At 42.0% G+C, this 18,179-nt stretch overlaps 1 protein-coding gene across 1 annotated transcript in view; it reads left to right on the top strand.

The window, feature by feature from the left end:
• Positions 1-18,179, top strand: part of itpr2 (inositol 1,4,5-trisphosphate receptor, type 2) — a 59,788-nt gene that overhangs the window by 21,440 nt on the left and 20,169 nt on the right. Inside the window, exons 27-42 of the mRNA XM_039809584.1 lie at positions 391-477; positions 564-689; positions 812-934; positions 1,552-1,752; positions 1,857-2,108; positions 2,256-2,381; positions 2,577-2,705; positions 3,024-3,144; positions 3,285-3,466; positions 4,560-4,702; positions 5,497-5,605; positions 16,037-16,157; positions 16,510-16,697; positions 16,808-16,988; positions 17,741-17,994; positions 18,105-18,179. The exon at positions 18,105-18,179 is cut by the window's right edge and continues 126 nt beyond it. Of these exons, the coding sequence (XP_039665518.1) occupies positions 391-477; positions 564-689; positions 812-934; positions 1,552-1,752; positions 1,857-2,108; positions 2,256-2,381; positions 2,577-2,705; positions 3,024-3,144; positions 3,285-3,466; positions 4,560-4,702; positions 5,497-5,605; positions 16,037-16,157; positions 16,510-16,697; positions 16,808-16,988; positions 17,741-17,994; positions 18,105-18,179 (2,418 nt within the window). The remainder of the gene's footprint in view (positions 1-390; positions 478-563; positions 690-811; positions 935-1,551; positions 1,753-1,856; positions 2,109-2,255; positions 2,382-2,576; positions 2,706-3,023; positions 3,145-3,284; positions 3,467-4,559; positions 4,703-5,496; positions 5,606-16,036; positions 16,158-16,509; positions 16,698-16,807; positions 16,989-17,740; positions 17,995-18,104) is intronic.

Genomic DNA, 18,179 nt, shown 5'->3' with positions numbered 1-18,179 from the left:
GTGAAAGTATCAAAACGCTCAATCCACAGAGAAATGCACACAGCCCGCATTCACAGAATGTGCCTTTAAAGAGCCATCAGGACTTCCCTACGGTTGTGATGTCACAACTATACTATTTATAGGTAGAAAGTGCCGCTACAGTGCCATTACAGTCATGCCCCGGCTGCAATGATGGTACAGAGACGCAGATGCGAAAGACTCTGAACAAGCTGACCAATCAGAGCGGAGTAGGCTTTTTTCTGGAGTGGGGCTTAAAGGGACTAAAATGGAGCATTTCAGACAGAAGATGAATACAGGTATATGTAGACAGACAATAAGAGAAAAATAATGTTTTTTTAATAGTTGAATGTACTAAAAGCTTGTTTTTTCTTCATGTATGTGTGCTGCCAGGAGGTTGTCCTGAGCCCAGTACAAGACGGAGATAATAAACCTCAAATTGACAGCAACAAAGCAAACAACTACAACATTGTGAAAGAGGTGAGAGGTCCATTTCTTTATTTCCAGGTTTTTCTTATATTTTTATTCTGTAGTATGTCTATGACATTAGTGTGTCTAATATTTAGATCCTACTGCGGCTCAGTAAGCTGTGTTATCCCAGTAAGAAGAGTCGTGTGCAGCAGCAGAGGCTGCTGAAGAACATGGGGGCCCATACTGTGGTGCTGGACCTGCTGCAGATCCCCTATGAGAAGGTGAGGAACAATGTCGAACTGGAAGTTTCTGTGAACGCTTTGCATAACGTGGTTTCTTGAAAACGTGCTGTCTTACATTCTTTCTAATAATCGGTCATGTGCTTGGTTCTGCCCTTGCACAGAGTGATGAGAAGATGAATGAGATCATGACCCTGGCACATACGTTTCTGCAAAATTTCTGCAGAGGAAACCCTCAGAACCAAGTTCTGCTACATAAACACCTGAACCTCTTCCTCACTCCAGGGGTATATTGATATGACTTACCTTTTGCTTGTTGACATGCAGTAGCATGCATATATATATATATATATATATAAATATATATATATATATATATATATAAATATATATATATATATATATATATATATATATATATATATTAATTTATATAACAGGAAAAAACAAAGAAAACGGTTCTTGCTTATGAAACTAGTATCACTTCTCTGCTGTTGTTTTGGATTGATCATTCATTCACACACACACACGTGTGTGTGTGTGATATATATATATATATATATATATATATATATATATATATATCTGATAGGATCTGATATGTATGTATGTATGTATATATATATATACTATATGTATATATATATGTATATATATATATATATATATATATATATACTGTATATATGTATATATACTGTATATATATATATATATATATCACACACACACACACGTGTGTGTGTGTGTGTGAATGAATGATCAATCCAAAACAACAGCAGAGAAGTGATACTAGTTTCATAAGCAAGAACCGTTTTCTTTGTTTTTTCCTGTTATATAAATTAATCAATATACTCTTTGCTTTTTTAAATTATCTTCCATCATGGCTCCCACTTTTCAACAGTTGCTTGAAGCTGAGACGATGCGTCACATCTTTATGAACAACGGCCAGCTGTGCAATGAGATCAGCGATCGTGTGGTCCATCATTTTGTCCACTGCATTGAAACACACGGAAGACACGTCCAGTACCTCAAGTTCCTGCAAACTATTGTGAAAGCTGATGGGAAGAATGTGAAGAAATGTCAGGACAAAGTCATGACAGAGGTGAAAATACATTTCTTTTTTCAAATGAAAGCCTTTGTACTTTTAATTAATTCGTTAGAGTAACTGTTTGTTTTTTTTCTTCGGGTCTCTCTTTGTGTGTCCAGCTTGTGAACGGAGGCGAGGACGTGCTGGTGTTCTACAACGACCGCTCCTCGTTCCCCGTGTTGCTGCAGATGATGGGCTCCGAGCGAGATCGGACAGAAGAGGATGGAGCTCTGGCTTACCACAACATGCTTGTGGAGCTCCTGGCTGCCTGCACCGAGGGCAAGAACGTTTACACAGAGCTGAAATGCAACTCTCTGCTACCACTTGACGACATTGTCAAAGTTGTCACTAATGTCAACTGTATACCAGAGGTAACAGCTGCATGATTTTATTATAATGACATAGCTCGAGTTTTTTTGTTATAGATAATGTACTTTTTTATTTTATTACATCTTTGGATACATTTTATGTTTATTTTATCTGAAAGTAAGCAGACATCTTATTTCTTTATTCACCAGGTGAAAACTGCTTATGTGAACTTTGTGAATCACTGCTATGTGGACACAGAGGTAGAAATGAAGGAGATCTACACCTCCAACCATATCTGGAAGCTCTTTGACAACTTCCTGGTGGACATGTCCAGTGTAAGGCTCTGTCAGACCGAAAGGTCACACATGTCTGCCTGATACTTTCCTAATGAGGCAGTGTATGTGTCAAGATACATGGAGGCTTACTCATATGCTAAATCCATTGGCATGCTGCATGTGCAGAGAAAGGGATATGTGATGTGAGTATGAGCTTGTTCAGAAGTTTTCCTCTATTTCCTTTTTGTATTTAAGGTGTGCAACAGTACCACAGACCGAAACCATGCCGATGTGGCCCTGGAGAAGTATGTGACGGAGACAGTGATGGCCATTGTCAAGGGTTTCTTCAGCTCACCTTTCTCTGTTAACCACTCCAACCTGCAGGTATTGTTTTTCACCTCCTGACAAGCAACTGAAATGTGCCCGCAGAGGGAGGCTCACCAAATCATTTGCCAACTTTTAGCTACTTTACAGTAAAAAGATTTGACAGCAGACTGCCTCCGTTACTGCACCATCGCGTGGGACCTCCTTGTTTCATTGCAGACATTTGTACCTAGAGCAGAAGCTTGAGGTGTTTTACGCAGAACTCATGTACTAATGTCTCCTATCAGACACAATATTGATGTGTTACCATCAGGATTATCTTTCTCAAAACGTATGCCCCTTTTAAAAAAAACGGTATTCCCTGCTCTCTCTTCCCAGACGAACCAGTCAGTCTTCATCAAGCTGCTCCAGTCTTCTTTCAGGATCTACAACTGCAACTGGATCAACTCCGCTCAGAAGGCTAATATTGAGAGCTGTATCAAAACACTGGCTGACGTTGGTGAGTGTTGCTACTCTGCTGACCAGCGTTGGAATAAAGTGTAAATTAATAATAAATGTAATAGTGAAATGTATTATGGTGTTTTAAAAAAAAAAAAAAAAAAAATCACATGACATCAAAACGTTTGTGTTCTTCCCCAGCTAAGGCACGGGCCATAGCCATCCCAGTGGATCTGGACAGTCAGGTCAACACTTTGTCTCTCAAAGTCCATAGCAACATGGTGCAGCGAGCAGCCAAGGACTGGAGGATCTCTGCCCGCACACGACCCCGCAAGGAGACCCTGGGTGGTCCTGACTACAAGAACATCATTGAGAAGCTTCAGGTGCACATTTCTTTTTTTAAAGATTATTTTTTTGGGCTTTTCCACCGTTTAATTTTTGACTGGACAGCTAGGTGAGAAAGGGGAGAGAGAGAGGGGGAAGACATGCAGGAAATCGTCACAGGTCGGAGTCAAACCCTGGACCTCTGCATCGAGGGATAAACTTCTCAGTATATGTGCGCCTGCTCTACCCACTGAGCCAACCGGGCCACCGGTGCACATTTTTTAACAAGACTAGGAGTTTACAGCCATACAAGCAGCTCTGCCAATGCATGTAGAACCCGGCAAAGCTTAATGCTAACATGATTGCAATGACAATTGTTAAGCAGGTATAATGTTCACAATCTTTGTTTAGTGTTATTAGTATTCTAAGATTTTCTGATTAGCAGGTCAAGCTGATGGCAATGTCATTGTTTTGCAGGTATTGGTCACATTTTTGACTTTATGTTGGCACTAGATCAAAAGTTAAGGGATCACCAAAGTTATTACAATTCATCCTGAGGGGGACATGAATGTTTGGACCAAATTTAATGGCAAGCAATCCAATAATCATTGACAAATTTCACTTGAAAATCCAAATTGTCAACCTCATGTTGACGCTAGAGAAAAGTTCAGTGGATAACCAAAGTTACTAGGCTACCTCCTCTGGGGATTAAGGCTTTCTGTACACCATTTCATGGCAATCCAGCCCACATTTGTTGAGATATTTCAGTCTGTACCAAAGTGGGTGACTGCCTAACCGACATCGCCAAATTGTATTTAACCAGGAGTGTCCAAATTGTGAAGTTTTATGAGTGCTTTATTTTTATTTTATTTTTTTTTTTGGGCATTTCTGCTGTTATGGACAGGAAAGCAGAGAGATATGAAAGGGGGAGAGAGAGAGAGAGGGGGGAAGACATGCAGGAAAACCGTCACAGGTCGGACTTGAACCCTGGACCTTCTGCGTCGAGGAATAAACCTCTGCACATGTGCACCCGCTCCGCCAACTGAGCTAAACGGCCACTTATGAGGACTTTCTGAATGGTATTTAGCAGTATCAATCGCTCCAGGACAGCATTTGACTCAGCTTTTATGTGTGTCTGTCTGTGATGAACAGGGGGTCGTGTCCCTTCTGGAGGAACAGTTCAGTCCAAAGGTTCAGGCAGAGTTTTCTGTGCTGGTGGATGTTCTTCACAGCCCAGAGCTACTGTTTCCAGAGGCTGCACGGTTGCGCTGTGAGAGCGGAGCTTTCATGTCCAAGTAAGTTGCTGCCAATAACCTGTGTAAGGAACAAAGAACACATTCTTCATTTCTGAAGGCCTGGAGGCCACATGTTAAAGTGTTAGTCTAGCTACAGAGAAGAGCAGCAGCATGGATGACATGACATGATGATGTGTAATTGAAGGTTATTTATATATATATATATATATATATATATATATATATATATATATATATATATATATATATATATGTGATTATATATATATATATATATATATATATAGTGATTTAGGGTTAGATTAGGATGTTTGAGAGAAGTTTCTGCTATTATTTTTGCTAAGTTAAAGACTGGCGTTCAAATAGGGGGGCCAGGGTAAAAAAACTAGCATTAACTGTTTACTACTACAACTAACTATTTATTATATTTATTCAGTAGTTGGGGAGGCTTTGAAAAAGAGTTAAAAGTCAAGAAACACAATTACAAAAAAGCATTTTTTAAATTATATATGAACATTACAAAGACCGACATTTAACCGTTAAATAATCAATAGTAAATATTTAAAGAAAAAAAAGTGAATGTAATGTATCTGTGGTCAGAGGACTACTTTATTAGAACAAATATATTAGATATTTCATTAAAAAAATTAGTTTGATACATCATCAAACCTCCAGGGGTGCTGGTACTCTGCTGCTGCCTGACCTCCCTGGAGAGCAGAAAAGCTATACTTTATTGATCACCTGTGGTGATCAATAAAGTATAGCTTTGTTTTTACTTGTGAGCCAGTGACACAGCTGTGAATGATACAGCACTTCTCTCGTCCCTCTGTCAGACTGATCAAACACACCAAGAAGCTTATGGACAACGAGGAGAAGCTGTGTATCAAGATCCTGCAAACACTCCGAGAGATGCTGGACAAGAAGGAATGCTTTCAGGAGGCTGTAAGTAATTCAACCTGCATGGAAAGTATGTCACAGAAACATGGTTTTAATTATGCTATTAGTCACTTTTATAAGGAAAACTTCTGATCTACAAGAAAATGGTATTACTCTCTCTCGGTTACATAAAAAAAAATGTACGAATTAGATAAAATTATCTCAAAGTTTGCTGTGGATTTAGCTCTGTCCTCCAGTGCCATCAATGCTGTACTCCCATCAGCAGTGTGGTGTAATGCTTGTTTTCTCCCAGGTCTGTCGGCCCAGAGCCCAGACTCCCCTTCATCAGTATGCTGTGGGCCTCTCTGTTGTTACATAAGACAGGGAGGCACTTGAGGACACACACTCACACTGAGAGGGAGAATAGGAGGTAGTAAGTAAGGGAAGGAGGAGGAAGAGGAGGGCAGCAAGCACCGAACAAATAAATCAATACTGCAGCGATTGGGGGGTTGCAGGAGCCCATCTCCTGCTGCACCCCCTCTGGAACGTGAATGACAAGAGTTGGTAGAGGAGACTTAAAGTGGTGGCTGCGTGTGTGTGTTTGTGTGCACCAAGGGTGACGACCAAAGTAAAAAAAAAAGTCAGGTCTGTAATCACCTTTTGGAAGATTTAGGGGAGTTTGTTCCAGCTGTGTGGTGGGAGTAGGTGACGCTGTGCAATTCACACAACACGAAATGTGCTGCTCAAGTCGAGACCTCAATCAGTGTGCTTAAAAAAAAAACTTAGTAAGGAGACTTAAAAAAAAAAAAAAACATTATAGTTTGAATTTCCTAGAGCACCTTAAGAAAGCTGGGAGAAAGCATGTGTTGCTGTCCTCTGACCATGTGGGACTTCATGCAGACATGATTATTTTTGGCTGACAATGGTGTCCTACTAAAGGCTGTTATTGTTGCACCACAACATCACTTTATGATTGACAATTATGCATGTGTCATTACCCCCTCTTTCAGTGTAATTGCATTAGTAATACTGTCAAGACTACCTTTCTCAATATAGTACATGCCAGTCACTTACAGCTGCAAGAGCAGTCAGTTTTGTTTTCCCTATTTCTGTTTGCATCTTGTGTCAGTCTTGCTGTTTTTCGAAAGCCAAATGGTTCAACAGTTGTGTGGAATATGATCAGATGAATTCAAAGTGGAAAAATAGTCACTTTTTAGAAGCGCATTCGAGCAGCCAGACAGTGCAGTAACGATATGTGAAATGTCAGTTTGTGTAGGTGTGTGTAAGTGTGCTCAAGCATGTATTTGTGGCCTCTCTTTGTCATATCCCTGTAGCCCTGAGCGTGGAGCTGCAGCCTCACTGCACAGGAGAGAGAGAGTGATAGAGAGAGAGAGAGAGAGAGAAAAAACGATTGATGGAAATAATGAGAGAGAGAGAGGCAGACAGACAAAAACAGAAGGAGAGAGAGACAGAGTGACAGCATAGGCAGCAGAGGTTGGTGGCTCCCCTGGGGTGCAATGAGTGGGTGGAGGAGAGTGAGAGAAAGAGATGGAGTGAGAGTGATTGAGGGAGGGAGGGAGGGAGGGAGGCAGCCATGTGAGGAGCCATGTGAGTAGAATGGAAAAAAAGTGGGCAGTGGCTACAGGGTGAGGGATTGGAGAGAAGCGGAGTCTGCTCAGTCCATGAGGAGACAGGGCAGGGGGTGCGCTTACGTAACAGCCTGCAGTGCCTGAGCCAGCGTCACGTGGACCATCACGTTCTCCCTCCCTCCCTCCTTTCACTCCTCTGTCCGCTCTCTGCCTCTCTCTTCCTCCTTTGCCCCGTCCATGCTTTGTCTCAGTCTATCGCATTCTGTCTACCCGCCCGAGTTATTTTTCTATCTCTCTCTGCTCTAGTCCCACCCAAGCTCTGCTCTCTGCTCGCCTGGGTCATGCCAGGAGCGCTGGTCAGGCAGGGGGGGGGGAAGCTCTGCAGCAGTCACAGTATAGAGATGTGTTGCTGCACTGCACTTTATTGGCTGTTAGATAATGGCAGCTTCATAAATGTGTGTGCTCTCAATTGCCCTCAACAATGTCCTCAGTTTAATTCTGGGAACTTTAAAAAATGCCCTCCAATATACTTCAAACTTAAGAAATGCCACCAGAGCATTTCCCTACAGTGAATATGCTCTGGACAACATTGACTCAATATGCATGCTCTCAAAATAAACTGCAGTGCTCATGTTTATCATAATAAGGGTCACCTAGTTTACAGACAGTACTTACAGTAGTACTTATTGTTGACAAAAGGGGAAAATATAGAATACCACTAGACTTATCCTTTAATACATAGCACAAGTTTTGAAGTTTTATTGATACATTTTCTGTGAACACAGGCATGCATATTAGAGATGAAACGGTAAGAACATTTCATTTCCTGATTCTAGTGACCAAAGTTATCACGGTTGTTGTTATTATTATTATTATTATTATTATTATTATTATTATTATCTCGGCATTGTTCAAATGTGCTGAAAATGTCAAAAAGTAGTCATGCATCGCTGTTGGGAGGGTTTTCTCTCGTTTAGCCCAACTCTGTGATTTAGCTTGTTAAATAAGCAATTTGTTTCATGAAAGGTTTCCCTAGTGCAGATTTAAATGGACACAACCATAAGGAAGCAAATCAAATGTGCATATAAAAGCAACACAACCATTATAAACAAAGCAATGGGAAATTGTGCTTGTAAGAATTGTGCTGGACAAAATGTACCATGAGTTTTTCATAGCGTGGTTATCAAACACGGTATTAATGATACTTAAAATTTAAAATGGTAATACTAACCGTCTAGAATTTTTCCGTGGTTTATAATTAAACCAGGAACCGATTCGTCACCTAATGCATATGCATGTAATGTGCTGTTAGGTGTATGTGCATGTCTTCTTATTCACAGACGATTGAAAAAGCTAGTTATATAATATAAATCAGTCTCACACCATGTTTCTCTTTCCTCCCTCTCTTTCCCACTCATCCCTTTCATTCTCATGCTGTATGTCTGTCTGTCTGTCTGTCTTCCTCTTCCCATCCCTCTTTTTCTTGCTTGCCAAGTTTCACACCACCTGCCCAAGGCAAAGCAGATTTACAGATTACCACCGTCTTGATACTAAGCACATCACTCAGATGCATGTAGACGGAAAGCCTTACACACACACACACACACACACACACACACATGCACACCCAGGCATGAAGTACGCTGGCTGTCCCTGCGTGAGCTCATCCTGCAGGGTTTTCCCTGGTTGTCTGTCTACTAATGGGAGTAGTGGAACATGGCTTAGGTTCATCCACATGAAGCGGGTCAGGCAGACAGAGGGCTGGGTGAGCTCATGGATATCGCGTACGTTTTGACCTTTGGCTGGATTCAGGCTGACACAGCATGCTGAGTCAAGTCAGAAAGTTGGATTTAGGAAATATAGAACCTACGGTAAATCTGGAGTCTGAATATGTAAAATAAATGAATCCATAAATCTCTGTCTAAAATGCCAAAAAATAATAACAAAGTCTATTTTGAAAATTTGAAATCTATTCGTCATGTATGTTTTACTGCATGAGTTTGTGCTGAAAAGGTCTTTCCTTCCTTCCTTTCTTCCTCTGGCCCTCACTTCCCTCGGCCCATTACTTTTTGTTGAGTATTATGTTTTGGTTTCCATGACGATGAGGGATTAGCACATGTTGTTTGTCTGTCTGATCTGGCCGTGACTGGGCACATGAAGTCTATGTACCTTGTGTAGAAATGCCCTCAGACCAGGAGCTTGCCAAACTCTTTTAGCTCCAAGCCACGGAGGAAAGAGACGTCATATAAAAACCACCTGTAAAATTGTAAAAGGCCTTGACTTGAGAGCCTCATGCATCTGACGGCCACTATGAATGAGATTAGTTGTTATTGTGAACAGTGTTTCGACACAGTTCATAGTGTGTTATTTCCATCTGATTGCATGTGAGTTAGGTCACTTGTGCTCAGGGAGGCACATGACAGGCTGTGACAGGGTGACTGGGTGAATTAAAACTTATTTTTTGATTGTTTATTTTTTTTACAAAATAATTGAAACACTTTAGAATAACGTATGCCCTGCAGTAAATAAGAATTGAGTTGCCTTCATTTTATTTTATGAGGTCTCTTAAGTCCATGTTCATCGGTGTCTACCTGTGACCATTGTTCCTCTTTGCCAACACAGTTTTCCTGCATTTGGCACATACTGCGTGTCATATCAGCATATGAGACTTTTCCCCTTGCCACATTATACAATTTGGCAATATTTACAACTGATTTTTCACATTTTTAATAAAATAGTGATCACACCTCTGTTAAAGTTGTCAATTTGTATATGACTCAATTATGTAGACTATTTAATTGTGATTGACTGAATTGTCGTTGCATCAGTCACAAATACTTGAAAAGAGTGGACGCTCACCAACACTGATGGGGGAAAAACTCCACAAACTCCAGACTCAAAAATAACTGTCGAGATGATTCAACATCTCAAATAAATGAACAAGACTAGGGGCCATATTTTAACGACTTAAGCGCACGGCGTGAAGCGCATGGCACAGGTGCATTTAGGGCGTGTCCAAATCCACTTTTGTTAGACGCCAGAAAAAAGGGTCCGTGCACCGGGCGCATGGTTCAAAAGGGTTGTACTTAGTGTCTTCATTAATTCATAGGTGTGTTTTGGGCATAACATGCAATTACCCAATCAGAGTGTCATCTCCCATTCCTTTTAAAAACCAGGCGCGTTTGTACCTTGGGGCATTGCTATTATGATGGCGGATTTGCACCCTAATATTTTTGTGTGTGTGTGTGTGTGTGTGTGTGTGTGTGTGTGTGTGTGTGTGTGTGTGTGTGTGTGTGTGTGTGTGTGTGTGTGTGTGTGTGTGTGTGTGTGTGTGTGTGTGTGTGTGTGTGTGTGTGTGTGTGTGTGTGACAAACATAGTGTGCGCACGCCGCATAAGCCTAGGCACATTTTACTAATTTGCTGTTAAAATAATGGTCTATTGACTGTAGACCAGGTTTTTGTTGGTCAATGGTGCAATCACTTCCCGCTGCGTCAAGATAGCAATATGCCAAGAATGCACCTGAACACACATCCCTGTAAGACCAGCACGCCCATGGGCGCAAAGATGGGCGCAGGTGCATTTGCTATTTAAATGACGCGGGCGCTGGACGGGAAATTGACAACTGCGTCGGTCTTAAACTAGCAAAGAAACTTGCGTCGGGCTTTGCGCTGCGCTATGCCGGGTGCAAGATAGGGCCCTAAGAGTCTACAGCCCCACCAGTAGCTCTATGAGGCTGTACTTAGTCACAACTGTGCCATGAGCTAAATGCCCAGAATAACAATGTTAACATGCTTATGTTTAGCAGTTAACAATTTAATTACAGTCACTATTTGCTAATTGGCACTAAACACAAGTACAACAAGTTTTGCGGCTATGTATTTGGTCATAAACATAGGATTTACTGGGCAAATAAAAATCTTGACGATGGCGCTAGATGAAAGGTTAGGGATCACCAACATTATTACAATTCATCCTTGAATGTCGGTACCGAATTTGATGGCTATCCATCGTGCAGTTTTTGAGACATTTCACTCAAAACCACAAATGTAAACCTCACGGGGGCCTCGTTAGGACACATCCTCTGGGAACTATCAATGTCTGTACAAACCTTTGTGCTGATCCATCAGGTAGATGTTGAGATATTTCACAGGAAAGGCGCTTGATGAAAAAGGTTTTTGTTTTTTTTTTTTTATATAATTTTTGGGCCATTTTAGGCCTTTATTTGTGTAGGACAGCTGAAGAAGGGGAAGAGAGAGGGGGGAATGACATGCAGCAAAGGGCCGCAGGTCGGAGTTCAACCCGCGACCGCTGCGTCGAGGGGGTAAACCTCTATATATGGGCGCCTTCTCTACCAGGTGAGCTATCCAGGCGCCCGCTTTACAATTTCATGGCAATCCATTTAATCGTTGTTGAGATATTTGAGTCTGGACCAAAGTGCTGGACCAAGCGACAGATATTATTTTGCAATCCATAAAGCAATGCCATCATCATGGCTAAAATCCAAACCAGCAAACACAGCTGGGCTTTTTGATTGTAAAGTATTTCTCTTATTTTGTCCTCCTTGTATGCTGAGTACCGGGGAGGCACATGAAACAAACAACCCTCGCGTGTACTTTACCTGCTAACCTATCTTCAACATCACTTCCTGACAAACACAATCAGCACCTAACAATGTTAGTGAATCACATGTAAAACGGCCATAGTGAACCCGCCAGCTAACAGTCGAATGAATGCTTGTTTACGCTGCTGGTCTTGTATTTCCCTGAACCAGTCTCACCAATTGCTCTCACATGTGGGCTTAATTTGTTTTTCCTGATATGCTTGTTTGTTTGGTGAAAACACTTTATGTGCTGTGGAATTGCAGCTTGAAAACATTATAAATGGCGGCATGTGATGTGTGTCTCCATGCAAGAGTGTCTCTGAGTTTTATCAGATGCATGTACCGTGGTAGACCCTTTTGACCCTGTGCACAAAGCTGCAGAGCTTAAGGTTACGACTGTAACCCCAGTTCTCTGATAGCATGAGTGAGGTATCTCACATATGGGATACTCATATGTGAGATACCGAACGAATGCTTAAAAGAGAACTACTTGTAGTGACCGTGGGTCAGGAAACATTTCATATAATGGGGAGAAACGAGGAAAAATGGTTCAGTTTGCCTAGCTCTAACTTAATTGAAAGGCATCACCTAACATAGCTCAGCACAGCCCAGTATTAAAGAGCATATATCTTACCCTGTATACCTGGCCGTAGCCAGAATTTTAGAAATCATGAGTTGAAGCCACCACCCGCCACTGCACATTCAATTATATTTTCTGTAAAATGTATTCAAATAATCAAATATTTTATATTTTATTTTATTCTATTTTCTTTCTAGAAATCATACCCAAATTCCCAGAAAAATACAGATAGCATGGCCTCACTGTCCTCATTGGCAGCTGCAGGCTGTCTGTGTCTTCACACATCTCTGTCTTGTCTGTACTAAAACAGCAGGATAATGTCACTGTATGTGTCTTGATTTCCTGATTTTCTCCTATTCATGAAATAACTCCCTTGGAGAGAAAGGCTTGCAAAACCACATTGATATGGATATGTATTATATTACAGACGGCTCCCAGTTTAAGCTTTTCAGTTTCACTCCAGTTCCAAGCTGTGGGGAAGCACACGGACTTCTGAGAGGCATCTCAAGTCTTTGTTGGATAACGTGCAACGCATGCTTTTACTGTACGTGATCAGATTGAGTTTCGGTATGAGTTTTAGTATCCTGTGCTAAACTACAACAGCAATAGAAGGTAGAATTTCAGTTTGAAACTTTGTACTGAACAAAGTGTGTTGACTGCAGTTTCTGCTGGGACCTAAATGTTGCTTCCTGATGGTAAAGTTGTTGGATGTTGGATCGGCCCTCACATGGCCTGTGGGGAAGCTCTATTTGTACTGTGCCACAGCGTTCTTGATCAGCGTTCCCCACTATTGACAAAAGACACACACCCAGAGTCCTCATGTTTCTGTTGTGGGAGAAGTAACACAGAAAAGAAAAGAAACTGTTTGGGTAACATTCTCCTCCTGTGTGCCCTCAGTCTCTGCTATAATCAACCTTGTCTGACCTGAGCACCTCAAGCCTCCGGGCAGTGCCTGTCTTGGTTCACAGCTGGTGCTGCCCTCCGCTGCCTGCTAGAGTTTTCAGACCACCTAAAGAAGCATAGGGCACTTCTTGTCTCTCTTTCTCTGTGCATTTCTCCGGAGTGGGAGAGATCTGCAGACAGCAGAGCTGCGAGGGGGCTGGTGGAGGGAGGGGTGGAGGAGAGGGGGTGCGAGGATGCAGGAGGTGGGGATCGGCAGCTCATCCTCAGCTTGGACACCAAAACCGCAGTGTGGCGTGCCGGTGCACATTTTAAAAAACACCATGACTGTCTGCTCCTCGCTGGGTTTTGTTTGTTCTTCTCCTCCTCTCCCTCACCCCCACTCCCCCTCCCTCCCTCCTCTTACTTCTGTCAGTTCTTCTACCTCTATGTCTATCTCTCCTTTCTTTCTCGTGGCTCTTACATCACCTGACTGGAGTTTTTTCTCGTCAATGCAGCAGCAAGCAGATGAGTCAGGCTGGGCTGACTCCTCTCCTCTCTGCACTCTGCAGACCTAGCCAGCAGACTGCATCGCCCAGAAGGGAGGCGAACAAGAGCAAAAACCTGTCACCCCCACCCTCTTTTCAACTTTACCCACAGAGCGTTTCTTTCACTGGTGTTTCAGAGTCGTGCAAAACCATCACGTCCTCTGTCAGAAAAGGGGAAATGTTAAGTCAAACATGATTTAATCTGTAATCAGTCAAAGAACGTGCATTAGGATGCATTGCCTTGCAGAGCGTTTTGCTGAGTTTGTAGTTGCCCTTGTGCATTACTGTGTGGAAATGAGAGAGGCTAGCTCAATGGATCCTCACCTTCAGTTCAAGAAGTGTGGGTGTGTGCGTGTGTGTGTGTCTGAGTGTGTTTGTGGGACAGCTCAGCCAGACAGTGCAGGCAGACAAGTGTCTCTGCTGACTGCAGATGAGATGGAGTGTTTACTGACACAGGGAGCATCGGCTGCACATGCTCCTCCACATCTTCACTCCTCAGTGCACTTAGTTGGAGGCTCTTTAGCTGGACTGTACCCGGGCAGCCTTCGTGGCGAGGCATGGAGGTGCCTCATTTTGTTTCATCAGGCATTTTGGAGTGTTGTTGAAAATATACCATTAATAGTGACCAGTATTTCTCTTTGTTTTTCCTGAGCCACATTACAGTTTTGCGCTGTCTGCAATGCACCAGCAACTACTGTTAAATACGCTTACAAAGGCAGCGACACAAATGAGTCATATTAAGCTGAATACCAATTAGCAGTATGTGTCAGCTTTAATAGAGGTGTGACAATCATCATAAGGGAACTTTTAGAGGGACAAAGAGGCCGGATAATCGTTGTATGAATTGTTGGTGCGTCAGTGGCAAACGCTGCGAAATGATGTAATATAATAAAGGGAAAATGTTTAAAACCTGTGACTGTGTATGCCACACAGGACACAACACAGAAAAACTAAACTACCTGAGAGGAACAATGCGTTGTCACTTAATCACTTGGATCAACACGTCAGTACCACCAGAGAGTATGAGCTTCATCAAAACTATATTTACTGCAAAGCTCTAATATTTTCAGGTGTTTCTGTTATTTTGTCCACCACCTGTATCTCAGGGGAAGGTTGATTGTCCTACTCACATGTTGCCATGGAAACCAGAGGTTGCTCCCTACAGTCCATTCATCCTTTTGCACCACCCTTCAATTGATCGGTTGAAGCAACTATTCATCCATCCTTCCCCTCTGTTGATCAATGACGCTGGTGAGGTGTCATCAAAACAAGGCCATTTTGAGTTATGTTGCCATAGAAACTTGCTGACCACCCTTCGTGTTCATGCATTCTTTATATGCCATCCATCCATTGCTTCTTCCTGTTGCACAATAAAAATAGGTGGTGACGAGCACAATGCAAGTCATCCACCTGTCAATCACTCTCGCACTTGGATTACACAACCACCGTGGGGAGATTATCTCCATGAATCCTTTAATCTCATTTCTGCTTATCTGCGTCAAATGTCACAAGAGATCCTTTTGTGTGCATGCTGTATGTGCATCTTTTCAATAAGGTATTCACTTTGTCAGTTTTTTTTTTTTTCCATCTCTGTTCTTAGTTCACTTACTTAATGCAATTCCCTCACTCACAGACATCCACGTTGCTGAGGTTGCTCTTGATGAAACTGTCTTTTATTTGTAGTTTGAAAAAAAAAGTAAAAGTTGTAAAGTTTAAGTTGATTTCAAATCGTAATGCAATGGTTCATGTTCAAGAAAGAATAAAGAAAACATTGATATTAAAAAGATTTCAGGAAAAACTATCACTAATTGTAACAAACCTAAAAAACTTTATCTTAGCTGAACTTTTTTAAGTCCTGGCTGCCATCTCAGAATCTTTCATAAATGCTCAGTTAGAGTCTGATTATCGGACAACACTATTATTGTCATCCTCTTCAGTGAGAGGCTCCACTTTCTTTGTTGATAAAAGCGTTTTTTTCTATCCTGAAAGCCATCGCTCCCATCAAAAATGAAATGCATCATGGGCTAACGTTGATCATTCCTATTAGGTATAAGATGAAATCTGCTCAGCCCTCTTGTTTGGATGATTGGTTGGATTTCATGCCAGTGAATACACCACAATTGTTCTCTTGGACAGGACATTTGCTAACATGTCCTTTTTGTTTCGATGATACTTTTATAGTTATGGCTCACAAAATGCTACTTTTTCAAAATGTGACTAAAATGTGAATTTCCTAGTTTGAGGCTGGTACTCTCTCAGACTGTGATATGGATTTAACATCGTGATTTCTGTCTCCGCAGGGAAACGAGTTAAGAAAGATCCTCCTCACACGCTACTTTGGAAATCAAAAGCTTCTCTCCAAGTCAGAGCTTGGGAGTGGAAACAGCTCATCTGGCGGCTTTGTCAAGCCGTCATCCGGAGGTACTGAGAACCCCAAATAAACCCAGTAGATGCTGCAATAAATACAGAGGAGGAAACAACAACAGCTGCAGCTAACATGACAGCTTCTTAGGAGAAGTGCTGCTTGACAATTGCTGGCAGATTTTGAATCAGGCTAAAGTGATTCCTAAAGCACAATGTGTGACTATATATATATATATATATATATATATATATCTCAAACAAACAAACAAACATATACACACACACACACACAGTATTTATGTCCAAGCAGGTGTGGAATATAGTTGGATTAGAATAAAAATGTATCAATAAAGTGTCCAGTTATGTTCAGAGCACAATCATGTTTAATGTTAATATTCAATCTCTGCAGGTGGTTCTCCCATGTTGGACTCTGACAAGCCAGGCAGCAGTGTGGTGGAGATCCAGTGTCTCTTGGACAACGTAGGGGCATCAGAGCTGGTGGTCGACCTCATCGTCAACACCAAGAACGACCATGTGTTTGAGGAGAGCATCCAGCTGGGCATTGCCCTTCTCCAGGGCGGAAACACACAGATACAGGTGGGCTCTCAAACCCTTTTTATTTCCATTCACATTGATCAGCTAAAACCCAGAACACACCCACTCACAGTTTTGGATTTATGTTGATTACTACTCTGCCTTCCACCCAGAACTCCTTCTATAACCAACTGCACATGCAGAAGAAGTCAGAGAGGTTCTTCAAGGTTTTCTACGACCGCATGCGTTCGGCCCAACAGGAGATCCGAGCCACCGTGTCCGTCAATATGTTTGAGCTCAGCTGCAGAAAAAGGGAGGATGACAGTGACGTCAGTAGCATCAGGTTAAAGAAAGGTACAGTCGAGTAATGATGCATTTTAACCTTTGAATTAGAGCCAACACATCACGGCTCCTTGGCTTCACTCTCGAGTGTGGCCAAAACACATTTGTCACATCTGCTGTCTGGAACATGCAGCAAACCACTGTCAAAACGAAGCTGAAAGGAAGGTTTATATAAAGTGAACTACCTGGAAAATAATGCCAGATGTACCTAGAGATGAGAATTTAAAAGTGACATACTGAATCACTGGGGTCATGTCTTGGGCACAGCCGTGCATTTCCATAGAAACAGACCTTGACTGAGTGAAAAGCCACAAAATAGGCTTAAATATAAACTTGATAACCTTAATGCTTTTACAGTATGTGTGGTCCTCAAGTGCAGCTCGAGCCTGACTTTAAACAATAGTGGAGGATAAATCCAGAATGATCTTTGTGGCTGACTGTTGTTCTCAGTTCCTGCAGTCACATGTCAGAGGCCATGTGACGGCCCACATCACAAACCTATCAAAAGCCCATTGTATCAAGATCGGGTACTTTTCATGCTACAGAACCCCACTCAATAGTTGCCCACCTGTTGGGGAGGGGGGTCTCTGAATTTCTTTTTCAATATGTCTAGATTGTTATAGTGAAGGCTGCCATTGATCAGTATCTGAAATGGAAACTTTTTTTCTTGTTGCTTGTTTTCCTCCTTCTGTTTACAAAGACCTATATTCTGCCCAATAATTAAACAGTTCATTATGTTTTTATATTGGCATGCTGTGCTCTAGGGACCAACTCAGGGCTTCATATGAGGGAGGACATGCAAGGGCAGCTTAAGGAGGCCTCTTCGGTCACCTCGAAGGCCTTCTGTGCCTTCAGAAAGGAGCTGGACCCCGACCTCGAAGGCCTCGGCCAGAACAGTGAAATCGTCGGGGCAGACGAGGTTTTAGACGAAACTCAAATGAGCCCAGCCATCACCATCATGAAGCCAATCCTACGTTACCTACAGCTGCTCTGTGAGAACCACAATACAGAACTGCAGGTACTGGCCTCTTGTTTGACTGAGAGTAAGAACCTTGAAGTTTAACGTCTCTTAAATTGTCTGCTGATTGACCGTTTTTTCTTTTTTTTTTGTGTGTGCTCTAAATCCAGAACTTTCTGCGCAACCAAAACAACAAGACAAACTACAATCTGGTGTGTGAGACTCTTCAGTTCTTGGACTGTATT

This window comes from Perca fluviatilis, chromosome 8 (assembly GCF_010015445.1).
Source record: "Perca fluviatilis chromosome 8, GENO_Pfluv_1.0, whole genome shotgun sequence".
Classification (NCBI taxonomy): Eukaryota; Metazoa; Chordata; class Actinopteri; order Perciformes; family Percidae; genus Perca; species Perca fluviatilis.
The sequence above is the reverse complement of the archived record's forward strand: the minus strand, read 5'-3'. Positions and strand labels throughout refer to the sequence as shown.